General features: G+C 42.5%; 1 protein-coding gene across 2 annotated transcripts in view; it reads right to left on the reverse strand.

Moving 5' to 3' along the window:
• The window catches only part of IVD (isovaleryl-CoA dehydrogenase), a 64,755-nt gene that overhangs the window by 15,729 nt on the left and 31,259 nt on the right, over window positions 1–17,767 (reverse strand). For both annotated transcript variants that reach the window (XR_012082555.2, XM_020795743.3), the window contains exons 4-7: window positions 16,445–16,614; window positions 10,967–11,060; window positions 5,362–5,498; window positions 2,139–2,235 (exon numbers count right to left, since the gene is read on the reverse strand). Coding sequence is in view for 1 of the 2 variants with exons in the window: in XM_020795743.3 (XP_020651402.3) it covers window positions 2,139–2,235; window positions 5,362–5,498; window positions 10,967–11,060; window positions 16,445–16,614 (498 nt within the window). In the remaining variant the exon portion in view is untranslated. The remainder of the gene's footprint in view (window positions 1–2,138; window positions 2,236–5,361; window positions 5,499–10,966; window positions 11,061–16,444; window positions 16,615–17,767) is intronic.

Consider the following 17,767-nt stretch of genomic DNA (forward strand, 5'->3'; position numbering starts at 1 on the left):
TTTTTTTTTAAAGGCACTTAAAGAAAAAGAGGACCATGGATCCATTTCACTGTTACTCCTGATGGGATTCTCAAGCTGCAGTTGGAGATCAGTTTGGAGCAAGACGGACCTTGAGGATTCTGGGTGATTTTAGGAGGACTGTAAGCAAGAATGACTATGTGTCAACAAGGTTAATCTCTGGGGATTGACCAGATGATCATCAATATTGACAGTAATCTGCGGCAGATAGGAAGGTCAATGAGGAGAGGCAGAATATTCTTGATAGTACAAACTGAAATATAAATGGTACGACAACCCTTGTAGTACTCCCTTTCATCTGAAGTCCTTGGGGAGCCATAAGAAGATAGTGGGCACTCTGCGTAGCAAAAGACTTCATAATTGGCAGGCACAGTGTGGGGCATCACTGGAAGCCACTGAGTGTGCTCGGTCACAATTTGATTACAGTGTCTGGGCCCAATATACTGCTCTTCAACATATGGGTGGTGGTGGGAGGAAGAAATGGGAAGAAAAGTTTCAAACGTCTGATTCTGGGTGATCAGCAATAACTACGGAACAAACAGCAGTAGATTTTGTACATTCATTTTTCTTTTTCTTCTCTTTAGGATGGCCTGAGGGTTGTGATCTCCTCTGCTTCCATGGTTTGACAATGATTGTGCCAAAGCTGAGATGGAAGAACAAGCACAGTCAGAGCAAGGATGGTTTTGAGGGTGCTGATTTACAGAAAGAAAGCATTTTAGGTGGCACATTCATGGTGGAGACACGCTTTCCCAAAGAAAATATGTTAAATGGGCACCCTGATTTTGTCCCTTTTGACTCAAAAAAGTTGGGCAAACATTGCAGAGGAGTTCTATTCCTGTCTGAAGTAAAAAGCAGTACTTAAAATATATCCACGGGGCCATAGGCCCTGAGGGGAACCAAAAGAAAAGTCGAAGACAAAAACCAGGGAAAAGTATCAATGAAAAACATTCAAATATAAAAATGGAACAAAATAAGAAACTGAGGGGAAAAAAAAAAGAATGAATCCCTTGCATTAGTCAAAACCTTTCTCTAATGCACTCTATTACATTCTCCCCCTGTGGCAGATGAAGCAGAACTGAGGGACACTTTTCTAATTCATGCACTGTAAATGGAAGGGGTAGAGCTACCATCAAAACTCTATCTAGAAGGTTCAGAAAAACAGCTCTTAAATATGATGCACAGAGACCATGATTAGGTCTTTTCCTGTTATCCTTCCACAGAAATTGACTCCCAGAAATGTAAATCTAAGAATATAACCTGGCTAGTAGCCGAATAGTCAAAGCTATGGTTTTTCCTGTCGTGATGTATGGAAGTGAGAGCTGGACCATAAAGAAAGCAGACCGCCGAAGAACTGATGCCTTTGAATTGTGGTGCTGGAGGAGGCTCTTGAGAATCCCCTGGACTGCAAGGAGAACAAACCTATCAGTTCTAAAGGAAATCAACCCTGAGTGCTCACTGGAAGGACAGATCCTGAAGCTGAGGCTCCAGTACTTTGGCCATCTCATGAGAAGAAAAGAGTCATTGGAAAAAACCTTGATGTTAGGAAGGTGTGATGGCAAGAGGAGAAGGGGACGACCGAGGATGAGATGGCTGGACAGTGTCTGCGAAGCAACCAACATGAACCTGACACAACTCCGGGAGGCAGTAGAAGACAGGAGGGCCTGGCGTGCTCTGGTCCATGGGGTCACGAAGAGTCGGACACGACTAAACGACTAAACACACACACACACAGTAGCCAAAGCCTTTTAATGGGTAATAACAGGAGATCACCTTCTATCTTAGTGATTGCTGACCTGTCCATCCAGATCCCTAATATCAGAGGCACATCCAGGAACTAAAAGCCCTTTCAAGTCAGCAGTGAAGATCTCCTTTTTTCCATAGACAAGATTTGTTCTGTGTTTTTGTTTGATATGTGTGAGAAACTGCCCAAATTGGCCATTGCTGTCATACTTAATTGCTTTAGATCACATGTTTTTATGCCAGTTATCTCTCTCTTTAAAATCACTCTACAATGATTCAAATACTTTGATAATTAGAAGACAGAGGCAATTATATTTACAAAGAAAAACAAGAAAGTTGCCATGCATAGAATGAAGCAGCACAACTTTGACATCACTCACCAGGAACCTCACAATCTTCAAAGATTAATTCACAAGTATTTGACCCTCTCATTCCCAGTTTATCAAGTTTTTGTGCAGTGCTGAAACCAGGCATAGTCTGAAAGAAAAAAAGGAGGGGTGAACCACATGAAAACTGCTCTTCATCAGAAGACAGAACAGATTGCAATAGCTGTCTCTACAAATTACTAGATCTGCATAGAACAGGGATCAAGAACTAATCAGACAGGAATTTGCTGTATGGGTGTGAACTGGTGTGAAGGAAGCAGGTAGACATAATAGTGAATGAAAAGCTCACATCAAAATATAGCAATTAATCTTTAAGATGCCACAACATTTTTGTCTTCTTTATTTTTTCATCTTTTTGTTTTTACCTGACATGCTAGCACAGACCAACACGGCTACCTCATTCTAAAACTACACAAAGCAGTTCTGAGCTAGAAGATAAATGAGAACACCATCAGCATTCTAATGTGCAGTTCTGCAATTAGTACAACAGACATACATACATATAACCTTAATCTGGAATGAAAGCTCTCACTCCCTTAGCAGTTTAGCTTTTCACTGATGGAAGTATCAGAACCAAATTACAGAGTAGAATAAAATTGCAAAAAAGTTGTGTTTCTTGCATAATTTTAGAGAAAACCATTAAATGTCCTAACACTAGGCAAGGTGTTAATTTTCTCTATTTTCATGAAGTGTTGCGGTGATTTGATTCTAAAGGAGTGAAACTGAATATTGTGTTCATGAGAAGGAGATTGTAGAACAGATTCCATATCTCTAGCCACATAGCGCAATTGAGGCCAAAACAACCCAGGGCTATGGGGATGTATTCACGCAGGCTTTCACGGACGGGATCTAATGGTTGTTGTGGGTTTTTCGAGCTCTTTGGCCGTGTTCTGAAAGTTGTTCTTCCTGATGTTTCGCCAGTCTCTGTGGCCGGCATCTTCAGAGGACAGCACTCTGTGCTCTGAAGCACAGAGCTATGGGGATCTTTTGAATATTGTTGGCTATGTGTGATGGGGCTGCAAGGAGCGAGGGCCCAGCATGCGGCAAACAAATCTTGTATTATGCATACAATGTTTGTAATTTCACCTGATTTGCTCTTCCTACTGCAAGAGGAGGTCCCAAATAACCAGGAGCAGCAAGAGGTGCTCAAGTGCAAGGCCCACTCAGAGATCTCCAAATGAAAAATGCAAAAAGGTCAAATTAAATACCAGTTTGTGAGGCCTGGCAAATTCTGTTATCCCTAGAGGTGGCCCTGGGAAAATGTCTTTTATCATGGGTAGGCCCAAATTTCTCCTTGTCAAAATCAAATCGGTGTTTGGAAAATGTACTTTTTTTTTGGATTACAGCTTCCAGAATTCCCCAGCTAGCCATGCTGATTGAGAGATTCTGGGAAATGCAGTAACAAAAAGCAACTTTTTCAAATTCTTCTCAGAACTCCCATGGATACTTCCTGGATCATTTTTGTTCTTTGTATAAGGGTGCAATTAGATGCAACTATAAAGATCACACTGCATCACACTGGAAGATCCAGCATTCAATCTTCAAAGAGACCCTTTAAAGCAAGTCTTCCATCTTGTTCCAATTGACCAGCTTCCACTGCTACAGCTTTGTTGTAGGACCAAAAAGCCCAATCAAAGGCAAAAGGGTGGGGACAGGGGCAGGCTAGTTCATGAGCTGTAGTACATTATCTGGTCGCCAGCAAACAGAATAAGCCAGACAGTGCTTTCAGAACTCCAAAATGCAATCTAAAATTGATTGCACTGCAAGATGGATAGAGAGCAAGGTCTTCTAAGCTGTGCACACTCACCCAGAGCTCCATCAGGGCTGCCCATCAGCAGCCAGAAGCTGGTTTGCTTACCTCCCGTATTGAATAAAGCCTCGCCCACCCCCACACGCATAGAGTGAGTCTCCCATGCAGCAGGACAGAAAATTGGAATGCTGGTAGAGAGTAACATAACACTCTTATTTTAAAATAACAACTTTATCTCTTCTATCACCCTTTTATTCTGGCTACACTACAGTTTAGGCAGAAGCCTAAACTCATGCTTCAAGTGCACACCAAGTGTGGCTGCTTTTTTCCCCACTGGGATAAACTCTTTTCAAGAAACTGGCAAATTACAAGATTATGGTTTTAGTTGCCTCTAAATCTTTGGCCTATTAGCTGGTGCTGGGATGCGTAGGTCAGAAGAGAGAGGGAGAAACTATCTGTTAATTAGAAGCTTTGGCCTGCTGTGTCTTATTGGCCTGTAAAAGAATTTTCAAGATCATAAAACATTCCTGGCAGAACTCTCTCCTGGTACCAAGCTAACCAGTGAGAACTGGTTTCAACTGCAAAGAAGGAAGAGAGATGAAGTGATGTTACTTTAGAAAATGTTACTCGCTTCTGGAAGTTTTGTGGCAACTCGGGACCTGATTGGTGGAATACACTCGAAGGTGCTCAGGTGCAAGGCCCACTCAGAGGAAGTGGATGATCAGTATAAAAATGGTTTGGCAAATAAGCTTAGTTTAGACTAGTTTCTCTTAGCTGAAATGCTCACCTGCTGTCTTGCGAATTAATTTATACTCTGCATATGCTCTGGAACTATGCTGACGTTTCTTCTCAAGGTAAGTAGTCTAGGATAGTTAGCTTTCTTATTTTCTGTGGGAACTGTTCTGGAATTGTCTTAACCTCAACCCTTTTTGAATGTGTATTTTGCTTCATAAATCTTTTGACTGCTTTGGGGGTTTTTGGAACTAATTTTTGAAACTTCTTGTGGCTTTGTTTCTTTTTGACTTTTTGTAAACTCTTTAATAAAACATTAAGTTAGTTTGGTTATTCTGAAAAGAAGATGGTTTGCTGGTACTACGGAAGAGCCTTATCTTGTCACCCTACTGGATCCTGTATATTTTATTGGTACTTTGATAATCCTACTTGAAAGGGTTGATTGATGAGCAAGTTAAATGTGAATTTTGATAACTCTCTGAAGCAATGAGGAGTCAGAGTGACTCAGAGTGTTGGCAGGGTTCTGGAGAGGAAGATTTTCCCCAGCCTCTTCCTCCTTCCGAGCTTGCCCACACCAGAAAAAGTCTGGGTAGTGTGACTGAATGGTTTGTATGGGCACCTCTGTCCTGGCCACAAACTCAACAGTTCTCACACTGAAGTTACAAAATACTGGCTGGAAATGATCCTTAACAACGAGGGGGGCAAATGGAGTCCATCCCCTGCCCATAATATTACCTTCTCCACAATAAATGCTGTTATACCCTGAGAAGCTGGAACAGCATTTGGATCTGTTTTGGCATAAACGATCAGAACGTCTGCATCTGGCCCATTGGTAATCCAAAACTTGCTCCCATTCAAAACAAAATAATCCCCTAGAAAGAAAGAAAAGAATAAGCAAAAATGCCCAACTACCTCTCCAGGAAACTGAAAACCAGCATTATGCCGAAGTTAAAGGCTTCATGTATGTTCTCCCTCCCTGATGTATAAAGGCAATGGACAGTACAAAAATAAACATTTTATCTGAGTGGGATGGATTCCCTCCATGTATTTTCTGTCATCAAGCAAAGACTTTCCTTTTCACGCAGGCCTTTAAGCAAGAAATGGGGGTTGAGGGAATACTGTAGTTATTAAATTTAGAGATTTTTTAATGTTCCTAAAATCTTTTTAAAATTATTTTTAAACTTGGTTGTAATATTCACTATTTTTAAAATATCATTTTTGTATAGTGTTGCAATGAAATAAATTAAAAATAGGTAAAATGAGCTCATCCAGAATTATCTGAAATTATCAGCTTCATGGCTGATTGAAAACATAGGGTTCTAGACTATAAAAACCATGATGACAGTTCTTTGTGACTGCCTGAAATTACAAATGTGTGGCTCTCCTGGTATAGGTCATGTTAGAATGAGGGTAGTACCAAGTGCAGAGAAACTGACATCCTTCTATGGTCAGCAGAACTGAGCAGAGCCAGAGCAATGTAATGTTGAGATAGGTGGACTAGGATTGGGAGATTTACCTTTCAGTCACCAAGGAACCAGGAAATTCACCAGGTGACCAACTATGTGCCACTCTTTCTCTTTCAACCTGATTGAGGTTGCTTGGGAGGATAAAGCAGGGGAGGGGGACAGCCATACACATTACCCTACACTCAATGGGGGAAAGGTAGGGTTTAAAGGTAGTTAATAGATAAATAAAAAACTCCACTGATTTCTTCAAATAAAGAGCTATTTGTTCAGCCAGACGTACAAACTTTTAAACCTAAAAACACAGAGTTCACACAACTCTGCTTGGCAGTTGGCTCTTTCCACAACTAGCTAGCTCTCACTGCATTTCTTCTTACAATAATTCATAAAATAGGAAGTCTGGCCTACAGGTCAGCATTTCTCCAGTAGTATTAAATTGTGACACATTCACATCCTTTCTAAAATTTAATTTAATTTTCATCTCTCAGTTTGGTCTTTACACAAAAATTTCTCTCTAAGCCAGATCCCTAAGTCAGAAATGTGTCAAAAATTCCTGCTTTTCGGCATTCACAATGATGCTTACACCTCCAGGCTGAAAAAAGTAAGCCAGTAAGACAAATGTAGGTTGAAGATAATTTAGGAAGCTGTTTGTAACCCCACCTCCCCCATCACACACACTGGTGTTCAGTGTGTGCCCCCACCTGGGAGTGAGTTGTCTTAGTTGATTATATGAATTCTGATGGCAAGGAAAAAGGACTGGAGATAAATAAAGGTATGGGAATTGACAGTACATGGCTTTCCTAAGATGACACTGCAAGCCAATAAAGAGCGGTTACCTACCTGTAACCATGGTTCTTCTAGTGGTCCTCTGTGAATCCACACAATTGGGTAGTTCTGCGCCTGCGCAGGATGTCTTGGAAGTTTCTAGAGCTTAAAGACATGTGATTAGTAGGACGTTCCCCCGTGGAGCGCATGCTCTGCCCGCCAGAAGTCCCCTCAGTTCCTGTAAGAGTCCGCCACTGTCAGAGAACTATATTAAAAAGGACAACGTGACAGACAGAGGGGAGGATGGGCAGGATGTGTGGATTCACAGAGGACCACTAGAAGAACCATGGTTACAGGTAGGTAACTTCTCTTTCTTCTTTGTGGCCTCTGTGAATGCACACAATTGGGTGACTGACAAGCTCACTTACTGGATGGTGGGACATCACAGTAGGAATGTCAAAACAGCTCTGCCAAAGGCAGCATCACTCTTTGCTCAGACAGTGTCTCACGAAGGTCAATGGAGTGGACCATGTAGCTGCACGGCAGATGTGAGGAAACTCAATCCCACGATGAAGTGCAGTAGAGGTCAACATCGCTCTGGTAGAATGGGCCTTCAAAGGCAGGTGCTGTGGATGCCGATGGACTGGGATAAGGACGGTCAGAGACTTGTATGTTCAGTATGGTTGTTGGTAGGACTGAAAAGGCTGTTGGAAAAAAGGCTGTCTGTGAAACTGGGGGCATTGGTAATGGTACGGTTGTTGAGTGGAATGTGAGCATACTGTCTTCCGGATTTTATGAAGATTATCCATTACTTCATCAGTTCTGGCATTGCAGAGGCCAGCACTGTCAAATGGGAAGTCTCCAATTCTTGACCCAGTATCATCTGAGATGCTGGCAGATCTCAGTCAGGCATGGCGCCTCAAGGCGATAGAAATGGCCATAGCCTTAGACGCAGCATCTGCGGTATGACAGGAAGCAATTCTTTGTTGTTTAGCTAAGGTCGTGGCCTCAGCATGAACATTCAGAGCTTCAGATTTGGAGGCATCAGTGGCAGCTTGAAGAATAGGCAGGATTTTGTTCCATAGCTACCTATGGTACGCACCCATTGCTGCTTGGTAGTTTGTGACTCTCATCAGAAAGGATGTAAGAGAGTAAAGGCATCTGCCTAGGATGTCAAGTTTCCGTCCTTCCCAGTTGGTAGGGGCTACAGATGATTTATTCCATGCTCTTGATTGATTAGACTCAACTATGACTGAACTCAATGTGGGGTGTTTAGAGAAAGGCTGTATCCGGACTGTGTGTTTTATAATGATTCTCTACGCATCTGGAAATTTGTAGTGATGAAGGAGGCATATCCCATGATTCTTTGATCAACTCTTAACATCACAGAAATGAAAGAAAGGCTAAGAGGGGATGTCTTATCTTGATTGAGATCATCGAAGACCAAATCTTTTTTCTGAGATGGTGGCTCTTTGACATCTAGTTCTAAAGATTTTGCCGTTCAGCTGGGAGTAAGACGTGAAGTACTCTGATGGAAATGGTGGATGGTTTTCGGTAACATCAGAAAAAGGGGTGGGCAAATAGAAGGGATTATTCTTGAGAAATGCCCGATGTGGAGTCTTGAGCGGAAAGAGAGGAGTCAGAAGACGGTGATTGGCATGGTGGTTTTGTGGTCGATGCCGATGATTGAGATGGTAGTGGCAGCTGTAGAGTTGGAGATATGTGTGGTATTGGGTGCTGTTTGATGTCAGAAGGAGGAGGTCCTTTGTAGGTGGTAGTAACTTCAAGAGACGTATGGTGTTGAGATTGTTTGGAGGAGTGTTTGGCCCGTTTAGACTGAGGCTGAGAAGGTGGTAGAGGCCTAGTTCACTTAAGAGCAGATTTGGTAGGGATCGGCACTTGGAGAGTCGATGCCTGATACACAGTAGAAGGACACCGGTGTCGATGTAGAGGTGGTGAAGGCAACACGGAGGGTGAATATCGAGGTGGTTAGGCATATCTCACTCTCTTAGGTTCATCACAGTACACATGTTCTGTCAGATCATCAGGATAGTAAGGGTCGTATTGATGGTACTGATCCCCATATTAATCTCTAGAAGAATATCAAGATGGTTCAGGATAGTAATAAAACTCCTTGTGAGGGGGGCCATGCTGAGGAGAGGTGCCATCTTTTTTCCTGGTGTTTTCGGGGAGAATGATGAGATGACTCAGAGCCAGAAACTTGAATAGGTACTGCCTGCGCTGGTGATCTAGGGCTTGAATGGACCGAGGCCAGGCTGGAATAAACATCAACCGGAGACAGGTCAGTACTCGGTGAGAGGCTAGCAACAGAGACTGTAGCCTGGGCCAGTGTCAAAGTTGAGTCATCTCTATCCAAGACTGAACCTGGGGCATCTCTAGATGACTCCTCCAGAATCGGCAATGGAAGTACCGACTGGGGTTGGTCAATCTGAGCCGATTTTGTAGGCTTCTTAGATTTAGGTTTGTCCTTCTTTTTCTTAGAAGAATCATCTGGTCAGGTTGTAGCCTTCAACATGGACATTGAGATTGATTTTGGAGCCGACTTAGTTTGGTCCTTCTGTCAGAGTGGAGGGGTCATTGGGCTTGATGCCAATTGAGAAGCCTTATGGCACTCTGGACGCAGGGACATCACCGGATCCATGGGAGTAGGATTAAGAGATTTCTCCCAGAGATAAGAACAAAGTCTTTGCAGGTGCAATTTAAGCACGGGGTTTGTGAGTTTCTTACACTCAGGACAGGTGTTTGTCTGATGCTGCTCTCCAAGGCAGAAGAGGCAATGATCGTGACCATCTGTGAGCGGGATTTTATTTGCGCACAGCATGCACTGCTTGAAAGGCCCTGGAGGGGCCATAAAAAGTAGGGAAAGGGGGAAAGGAGAGGCGGGGGAGGAGAGAAGCCGAGGAAAAAGGAGCAAAAAGATGATTTAGATAATCAAAAAGGGAAGTAAAAACTAACCGGGGAAATGTCCAACAAAGGAGCTGATTAAGGAAGAAAATAAAGGAATGATCTCATGAATATAATCGAACAATAGCTCTAGCGTTCTGAAATAGGTCCAACCAAAGCGGAGGCAAAAAGGAACTGAGGGGGCTTCTGGTGGGCGGAGCATGCGCTCCATGGGGGGAACATCCTACTAATCATGGCTTTAAGCTCTAGAAACTTCCGAGAGATCCCACACAGGCGCAGAACTACCCAATTGTGTGCATTCACAGAGGCCACGAAGAAGAACCTCAAGGGTAAAGTCAAGAAAAGGCTGCAGACAATTGACCCCTGTACCAGGGCTTTCTGGACTCTTAGAAAATGACTCCTTGCACCACCACCACAAACAAAACAAAACCATATGGGGAAGCAAGAGAAAACTCATGGGACTGCCTTATGTAAATAAAAGCCATACAAGCCTACTGCTGCCAATAGTATGAAAATATAACAACAGAAAGCCAGGGGCCAAAGCAGATCTTAGTCTGGTATCAGTGGCACAAAGACTTGCAATGTGTGCTGACCGCAACTCTGGCTTAGACCAGCCTCAAGTCCTCCTGGGGCTGAAGCTGACCCTTCTGAGGCCCCAGTCCAACTCTATGGACTTCCCCAGATAGCCACACCCCATTCCCAATGTCCAGTTTTGGGTGGTTGCTAGCTTTTGTACAGTTTTGCTTCCATTTTGCAAGGTCCAAGGGCCTCTACTAGGGCTTAGTTAATCAGCAGTAAGAATGCCAAGCTAAAACATACTGGTATTTTCAGTCTCACTCTTTTGGCTTTGTCCAGCCACACCACTGGAATGGAACCCTGAGAACCCATCTGAAACAGAATTCAGCCATTAGGCTGAAAGAGGTTCTCCATCCTTCCTTTAGATAGAGCAGGAATGTCCACACTTGCAGCAGTCAGCTAACCTTTTATACTCATACTTCGCTGCAGTTGGGCTATCTGTCCTATAGTCTTGCTTTTCCTCTTGGGGGGTGCACACCCCTCTGTACTACTTGAGCCATGTAGAAGTGGACACAACCCAATGAGAAGATGAACCGTTCAAGAGGCCACGTTCAAAGGCCATTGGGGCTGCTTTAAAGCCACATACCTACTACGGACATTGCTGCTTTTACCTTTTCTGTCTGCCCTTAGCTTCATGGAAACAACATCAGAACCAGCATTGGCTTCACTCATTGCCAGGGCTCCAATATGCTCTCCACTGATCAGCTGCAAGGACAAAAAAGTTGTGTAAGAAATACATTTTCTTGCTTTCATTCCTACACTTACCTTTTTAAAAAAAGCCCATAGTAAACTTGACAGTCTTCCATGTTATGGAAGAACTCCAAGTGGGGATGTTATTCTTGGCAGAATTCTCCCAACAGGTTTCCCAGTGCCACTGTCAGCAGTGGCAGAAAATCAAGTCAATGCAATTCTAGGAAAAAGACATGGGAAATGAGCAATGTAGCTGACTATTGCTCTGGCTAGATTTGCCAGCTAGAAGACACCGCCAAGAGAAACATACTAGCAGCCATAGATGTGTTTTCTCTGTCGCCTGCCCTGCCCTGCCCTTTGAAAGGAGATGGCCAAAAGGGGCAGACAGTTCAACACACTGGGGAAACAGCCAGCTTACTGAAAACAAGACTATGGAATAATTCAAAGGGATGAAATGTGATGCCAAACTGTTGGGCAATAAACTAGAACTACAATATCCTTCGACCCTTGTAATGGAAGAGCAGATGGTCAGCCTCCCTCTGCGTTCCCTTATGGCACTCTCTGACACTTCTCTCTATCAGTTTCCTACTATCCCTCTCTGTCTGACCCCCTCCCTCACCATCTACTGTAGCCTATTTTTTCACACTTGTTCAGTATAAACGTTAAAGAGACAGATTTCATAAGCAACCACCTATGACAGAATAGCCAATTGGATGCTCATTTGCTTTAGATTCCAAATCAAGATAGCTTTACGTAGTGGGATGCTTTGTAAATTAGGAAGACAGTTCTACATAACTAAGATTCAGGCTGCACACATTTCACCCTCTCTTTAAGTGATTAAAGCCTGTTCAGTTATATTAGGATGGAAACTGCCCAGTTAGTCTGGGTGACAGTAGTAGATTACAATGAGGGACTGCTTCTTAAAATGAAAAGGCAGAAAGCAGGTTTCACCAGAGTCGCCTTTTACCTTTTGCCAGTGTGGCCTTGCTGGCTGGGGATTCTGGGACGTATACTTCCAAAAAATAATTTTTACAAGCTCTGAGCTTCCCTGTAACTAACCCATATCACCCCCTCCAGAAAACACAACAACAACACACACACAAAGCTGAATAATTCTGAAACAAACAGGAAACATAACATCCATGGGCATGTTCTTCGATCAACTACCAACTATCTCATTACAGGAGAGTTCAAATTTCAGTTTTTTCCCATTTGAAGACAAGAACAAAAACTACAACAATCAATTACAGCATACTAGCAGTTAAATGCAATATTTGTTTGTTTGATAAATGAGCCATCTATTACCTTGATATTCTCCAGTTGTTTTAGAACTACATTTCCTATCACTTTAGCCTGCATGGATGGAGAACAACAGGATCTACAACTCATCAAGAGCTTACCTGGCTGGGGAAAACTCACTTAAATTAACAACAACTGCTCACATTAACTCCACACCAACTGACACATCTAGTGGCAATGAACGGAAGTGGTATGGAGGGGAAGATTTAACTTTCAGTGTCAACAGGAGAGTCACTGCAGTTTTCTCACTACAGTGTTAGTAAAGTCCATCTGAGTAGGAGAATAACTCAGACCATGGAATGTGTTAAGTAATGTCAGTGAGAAAACATTTTTGATCATTTGGTGCAGAAGGAAGAGAAGGGAGTGTCAAGTATATATCCTAAAACATATGGTCGATGTCTGTTTTTTCCCCAATATTTCCCCATCACTTTTTTTCCATTGAGGCCACCTAACAGGAGAAGTGGTCTTCTGATGGAACCAGATAAGGCAGAAAAATTAACACTGTCTGACCAAACAGAGAGAAAGGCATTGCCTCTGTAGAGACATTTGCAGACTTAAATGTGAAGGCTTTCATTTTACAAGTTTCTGAGGATGTGAGCATATGCATAAGTTCAAGGTAAACACAATCTTTTACCAGCTCAAGACTTTTAAATGCCCTGTTTCCTTGAAAATAAGACCTAACCTGAAAATAAGCCCTAGTATGATTTTTCAGGATGCTCGTAATATAAGCCCTACCCCCAAAATAAGCCCCAGTTAAGTGAAAGCCCGCCCTTCACCATTGTGCAGCAACCAGAAGAAGATGACATGACTGTATTTGAATAAGCATAGATTTTGGTACATGAAAATAAATAAAACATTCCCTGAAAATAAGCCCTAATGCATTTTTGGAGCAAAAATTAATATAAGCCGCCTAGAGTGGTCGAGTAGACCAGATAGGCGGGGTATAAATCAAATAAATAAATAAATAAATAAAAAATAAATAATGTGGGGAGATGGGGCTGAACTGTAAGAATAAGAAATTATGGCCCAACCAGTTCTAGTGGCAAGGAGCAATGAGTCATCTCAAAAGCCTCTTCCTATTAGGAATATCTATTTCTTCCCTCATGTTCATGCTTTGAGAGGTGGGAGAAAGCTCTCTCTCTCTCACTCACTTATGTTTCACTTTTGGCAGCGCGCATTAGAACAGTCATTTCTGATGAGCCACGAGACCAACTTTCCCCTTTATTTCTATTGCACACATTCTATGACTACCCTAAGAAAGGACAGGAAGAGGGACATTGCTGTAGGACCAAGAACCCACTCAAACCCTCAGCAGTGGCCTTTTCCTCTCATGCAACTCAGCCCAGTGAGGACATCTGTTTTATTGGGTCATGAGCACCAGGCACACATTAGCAATGTCATCTAAAGGCAGGAAGTGGGAATCATCTTTTCCCACTGCTGACTGTGAAGAGACAGGGAGCCACCAGTCACCTCGATTTGATCCCACTCCCAAGAATAAATATATCAGGTGCTAACTGGCTTTGACTAAGAGGCAGCATGTGTGTGTATGTGTGTCTGAATTTTCTCCTTGGGCCAATACACAGTGTGGGACCATGAAGGAACAGCTGGAAGAGACATGGGTGGGGGTGCAAGTAGACAGGTGACTATCAATGACCCCCTAATTCAGTCATTCCTGCTGCTAGAAAAGCACAAAAGTCACAAACTCCATAGGCAAGCAGGCAAAGGTGCTCTGGCCCCAGTGATAAAATCAGGTGTGCAAAGAGGGAAATATGCTGCCACTGTGCAACAGAGCTTGGAAAATGTGGTGTTCCCCCTCTCCCCAGGAAACACACACAGCTAGAAGGTTAGCCCAGCAAGGAAAGCTAGTGGGAACTTGTAGCTGAAAACATTAACTTTTCCATGTCCTGCTGTGGAACTTTTACAGAATCACTGAGAGCACCTAATCTTTTCTTAGCCACCATTACCACTTCTTTTTTCAATCTAATATTTATTGTGTGTTACGCTTTATTTTATTGAAAGCCACCACATGAGACTTGTTGCTAGGGAAAAAAAAGCAGATTTTTAATGGACACTCATTATGGAAAAAAAAAAACAGCAGAAATGCAAGAACCTTACTGAGAAGATGAGGTCACCTTTCAGGGTGGTTATTCTCCATCTAAAGCAGGGGAGGGACAACTTCTGATAGCCTGGAGATAATATTGCTCTCCACCAGACTTCCAAGGTGTCACATACACGTTTTGATACCTGGGGGGGGGGACCTCCCAAATTGGCAAACCATGTCACCAAAAGCTCCTGGGGGCACAATTTGCCATTTAAACCTAATTCCTGCCCCCAACTCCTTTTTTTAGAAATGAAACTGGCAGAAAACCTAAAATAGGCCTATTGGATGAAACAAAGTGTAGATGGTAAACTGTACTCCCACAAGATTTGGGGTGGGGTACAATTTGTTATATGGGCAGAACAATGTAGACAGATAGGGCTGGAGTGGGGGGCTGCACTGGAGGTCCATGCCCCACACATTACCTGTTTTGTTTTAGAGATTGCTCTAAATGAACAAGGATAACATCAGGGCATTTGAAAGTCTATGTTCTGCCAGTGGAGGCAATGAGTGGTTCCTCTTTTTTCCTAAACATGGCCTTAGACCATCCACAACAGCAGACATGCTATGAGGCAAACTGGAAAAGCTCCTGATAAAGAGTGTACTGTACTTCAGAAAATCCTCAACTGTTTAATTTGCAATTTATTTATTTATTTTAACTTATATGCCGCCCACTCTACCCAAAGGACTCTGGGCAATAGCAAATTAAGATCCACTACAAGTGACTGATGAGCACCTGTTAAGTTATGACAGGTACTGTATAATATCAGCTCCTGCTGCAACATACAATGCAGCCACATGCATAAACAGACATCAGCTAATGCCATTCTGTTTGATGTGCAAAACAGCTCCACTGCAACTCAGACGGATGGGAGAAAGAACAAAATGTCTGCGGTATTTAGTTTGAAGCGAGCCATTCAGCAAGTGATCAGCATGCATGTGTGAACCAGCCTTGTCCCTAGTACTACTGAGTATGGAGAAAAACAGCAGGAGACCATGGTTCTGGGCAAGCGGTACTTCCCATACAGGAATTCCTACCAGTGCCAGGAACCTAGAATTTTCCAACTTGTACCAGCTAGATGGATCTTAGAAAATTACTTTTAAGATAATCAAATGTAATGACCTGTTAAGGACCCAGGGCATGATCCTGACTAGACATGGGGGTATTCGTATATGAATACAAATATCCCCACGCAGGTGGCATTAATGAGGGTCCAGCCCCATGGGGCCAGACAGTCCACTCACCGGTCTGCTGCGGATACAGATGACACAATTCTACGAATGGCGCCACAATACGCGATCCGCTCGCCTCTCTTCAACCTTGCAGCGAGGCCTGCACGAGCTGCAGAGCCATTTGTAGAATCATGCCGTCCGCATCCAATCAGTGAGTGGACTGTCCGGCCCCATGGGGGTTGGACTCTCATTAATGCCATCTGTGCAGGGATATTTGTATACGAATACAAATACCCCAATCTCTAATCCTGACTCTGCTCAGTTATGGATGGCTTCAATGCCTCTATTTGTCTTAAATGTAACATTTCAAGCTACAGTTTAGCTTAGTAATAAACTGTAATCCAATACATTTCTACTCAGAAGCAAGCTCCACTAAATTCAGTGAGGGTAAGTGGGTAAAGGATTGCCGCTTCAGTGTCTAAGGCTGTAATCTGAAACAAATTTACAAAGCATTAAGGTAAAAAGAATTCAGAGGGACTTCTGGAGAGACATGCTTATGTTTATAGTATATATTTGCAGTGCAAACCAAGTACTACCTTTTCTCCAGAGGAGCTTGTTCCATACTATTCATATTTGTACGATTTTTGTAGCAATAAATCAATTATTGGATTTTTCTGTATATACAAATGTAGGCTCCAACTGAGAAAATTTAACCAGAATATCCCATGTTATTCCCATTATTATAATTTGTATTACAGAACTATTAACAAGTCATCACATCACATCCTTCTTGTTTCACTGATATATTAAATACCACCATTCTACCTACCTTTGGCAGATATTTCTCTTTCTGTGCTTCATTGCCATTTCTCACTAACTGATTGATACAAAGATTAGAGTGGGCACCATAGCTCAATCCAACAGCTGCTGAAGCCCGAGAGATTTCTTCCATCACTAAGACATGATCCAGATAACCCATCGCTGACCCACCATATTCAGCTAGTAAGAGGAAAGAAGAGTGACAAATATATAGCTGAAACTGTTTTAGATATTACTGAGTTATGACATTCCTATGGCCCTATCAACTTGCATTTAAGACAGAGGATGTTCAACTGTTTTTATTTTAACTATTACTTTATTCATTTTCTTAAATTCTTTAATTGCTTCCTTCCAATAAAAACAGATCTAACAAAAATCACTGAAAATTAAACAGGAAAATCATTAAAATATCAAAATTATCAATACACATTGAAACAATGTAAAAGGCTAAACTGAACCAAAAAAAGAAGACAGGATGTGTGAAAACTGATCATAACTTTGATGGAAGTTAATTACAGTGGTGCCTCAATTAACGATTACCTCGTTAAACGATAAAACCACTTTACGATGAAGTTTTTGCGATCGCTATTGCGATCGCAAAACGATGTTCCTATGGGGGAAATTGCTTAATGATGATCAGTTCCTTGCTTTGGGAACCGATTTTTCGCTAGATGATGATTTTAAAACAGCTGATCGGCGGCTCTAAAATGGCCGCCTGCTGTGCAAAATGGCTTCCCGCTATGCTTTAGGATGGATTCCTTGCTTTACAGGCACCGGAAAATGGCTGCCCTATGGAGGATCTTTGCAAAACGAGCAGGTATTTCGCCCATTGGAACGCATTGAACCGGTTTTTCAATGCATTTCAATGGGTTTTTAAAATTTCGCTTGATGAGGATTTCACTTAACAGAGATTTGAACAGAACGAATTATCCTCGACAAGCGAGGCACCACTGTAAAAGTAAGACCACCAAGACCCCATATCTAACTGGAGTATGCTTTAAGTTATGTGTGCAAGTTGAGGCATAGATACCTCTTAGTGTATATTTATGAGAGGACCAGAGATGGAAAAAGTTACTTTTCTAGACTACAACATGCAGAATTCCACATAGAGCATAGCTAGCAACAATGCAGGCTACGGAATTCTGTAAGCTGTAGTTCATGAAAATCACCTGTCCCTGCTCTGAGTGGATGGTTTCTTCCATAGACAGCATTCCTATGGATGATTGTGGGGCCTTCCAGATGCTGCACTGCAACTTCCATCAATCTTAGCCAGCATAGCCAATGGAGAGGAACCTTGCAAGTTGCTGTCCAAAAACATCTGGAGGGCTGCACT

This window comes from Pogona vitticeps, chromosome 1, assembly GCF_051106095.1.
Source record: "Pogona vitticeps strain Pit_001003342236 chromosome 1, PviZW2.1, whole genome shotgun sequence".
NCBI classification, from domain to species: domain Eukaryota; kingdom Metazoa; phylum Chordata; class Lepidosauria; order Squamata; family Agamidae; genus Pogona; species Pogona vitticeps.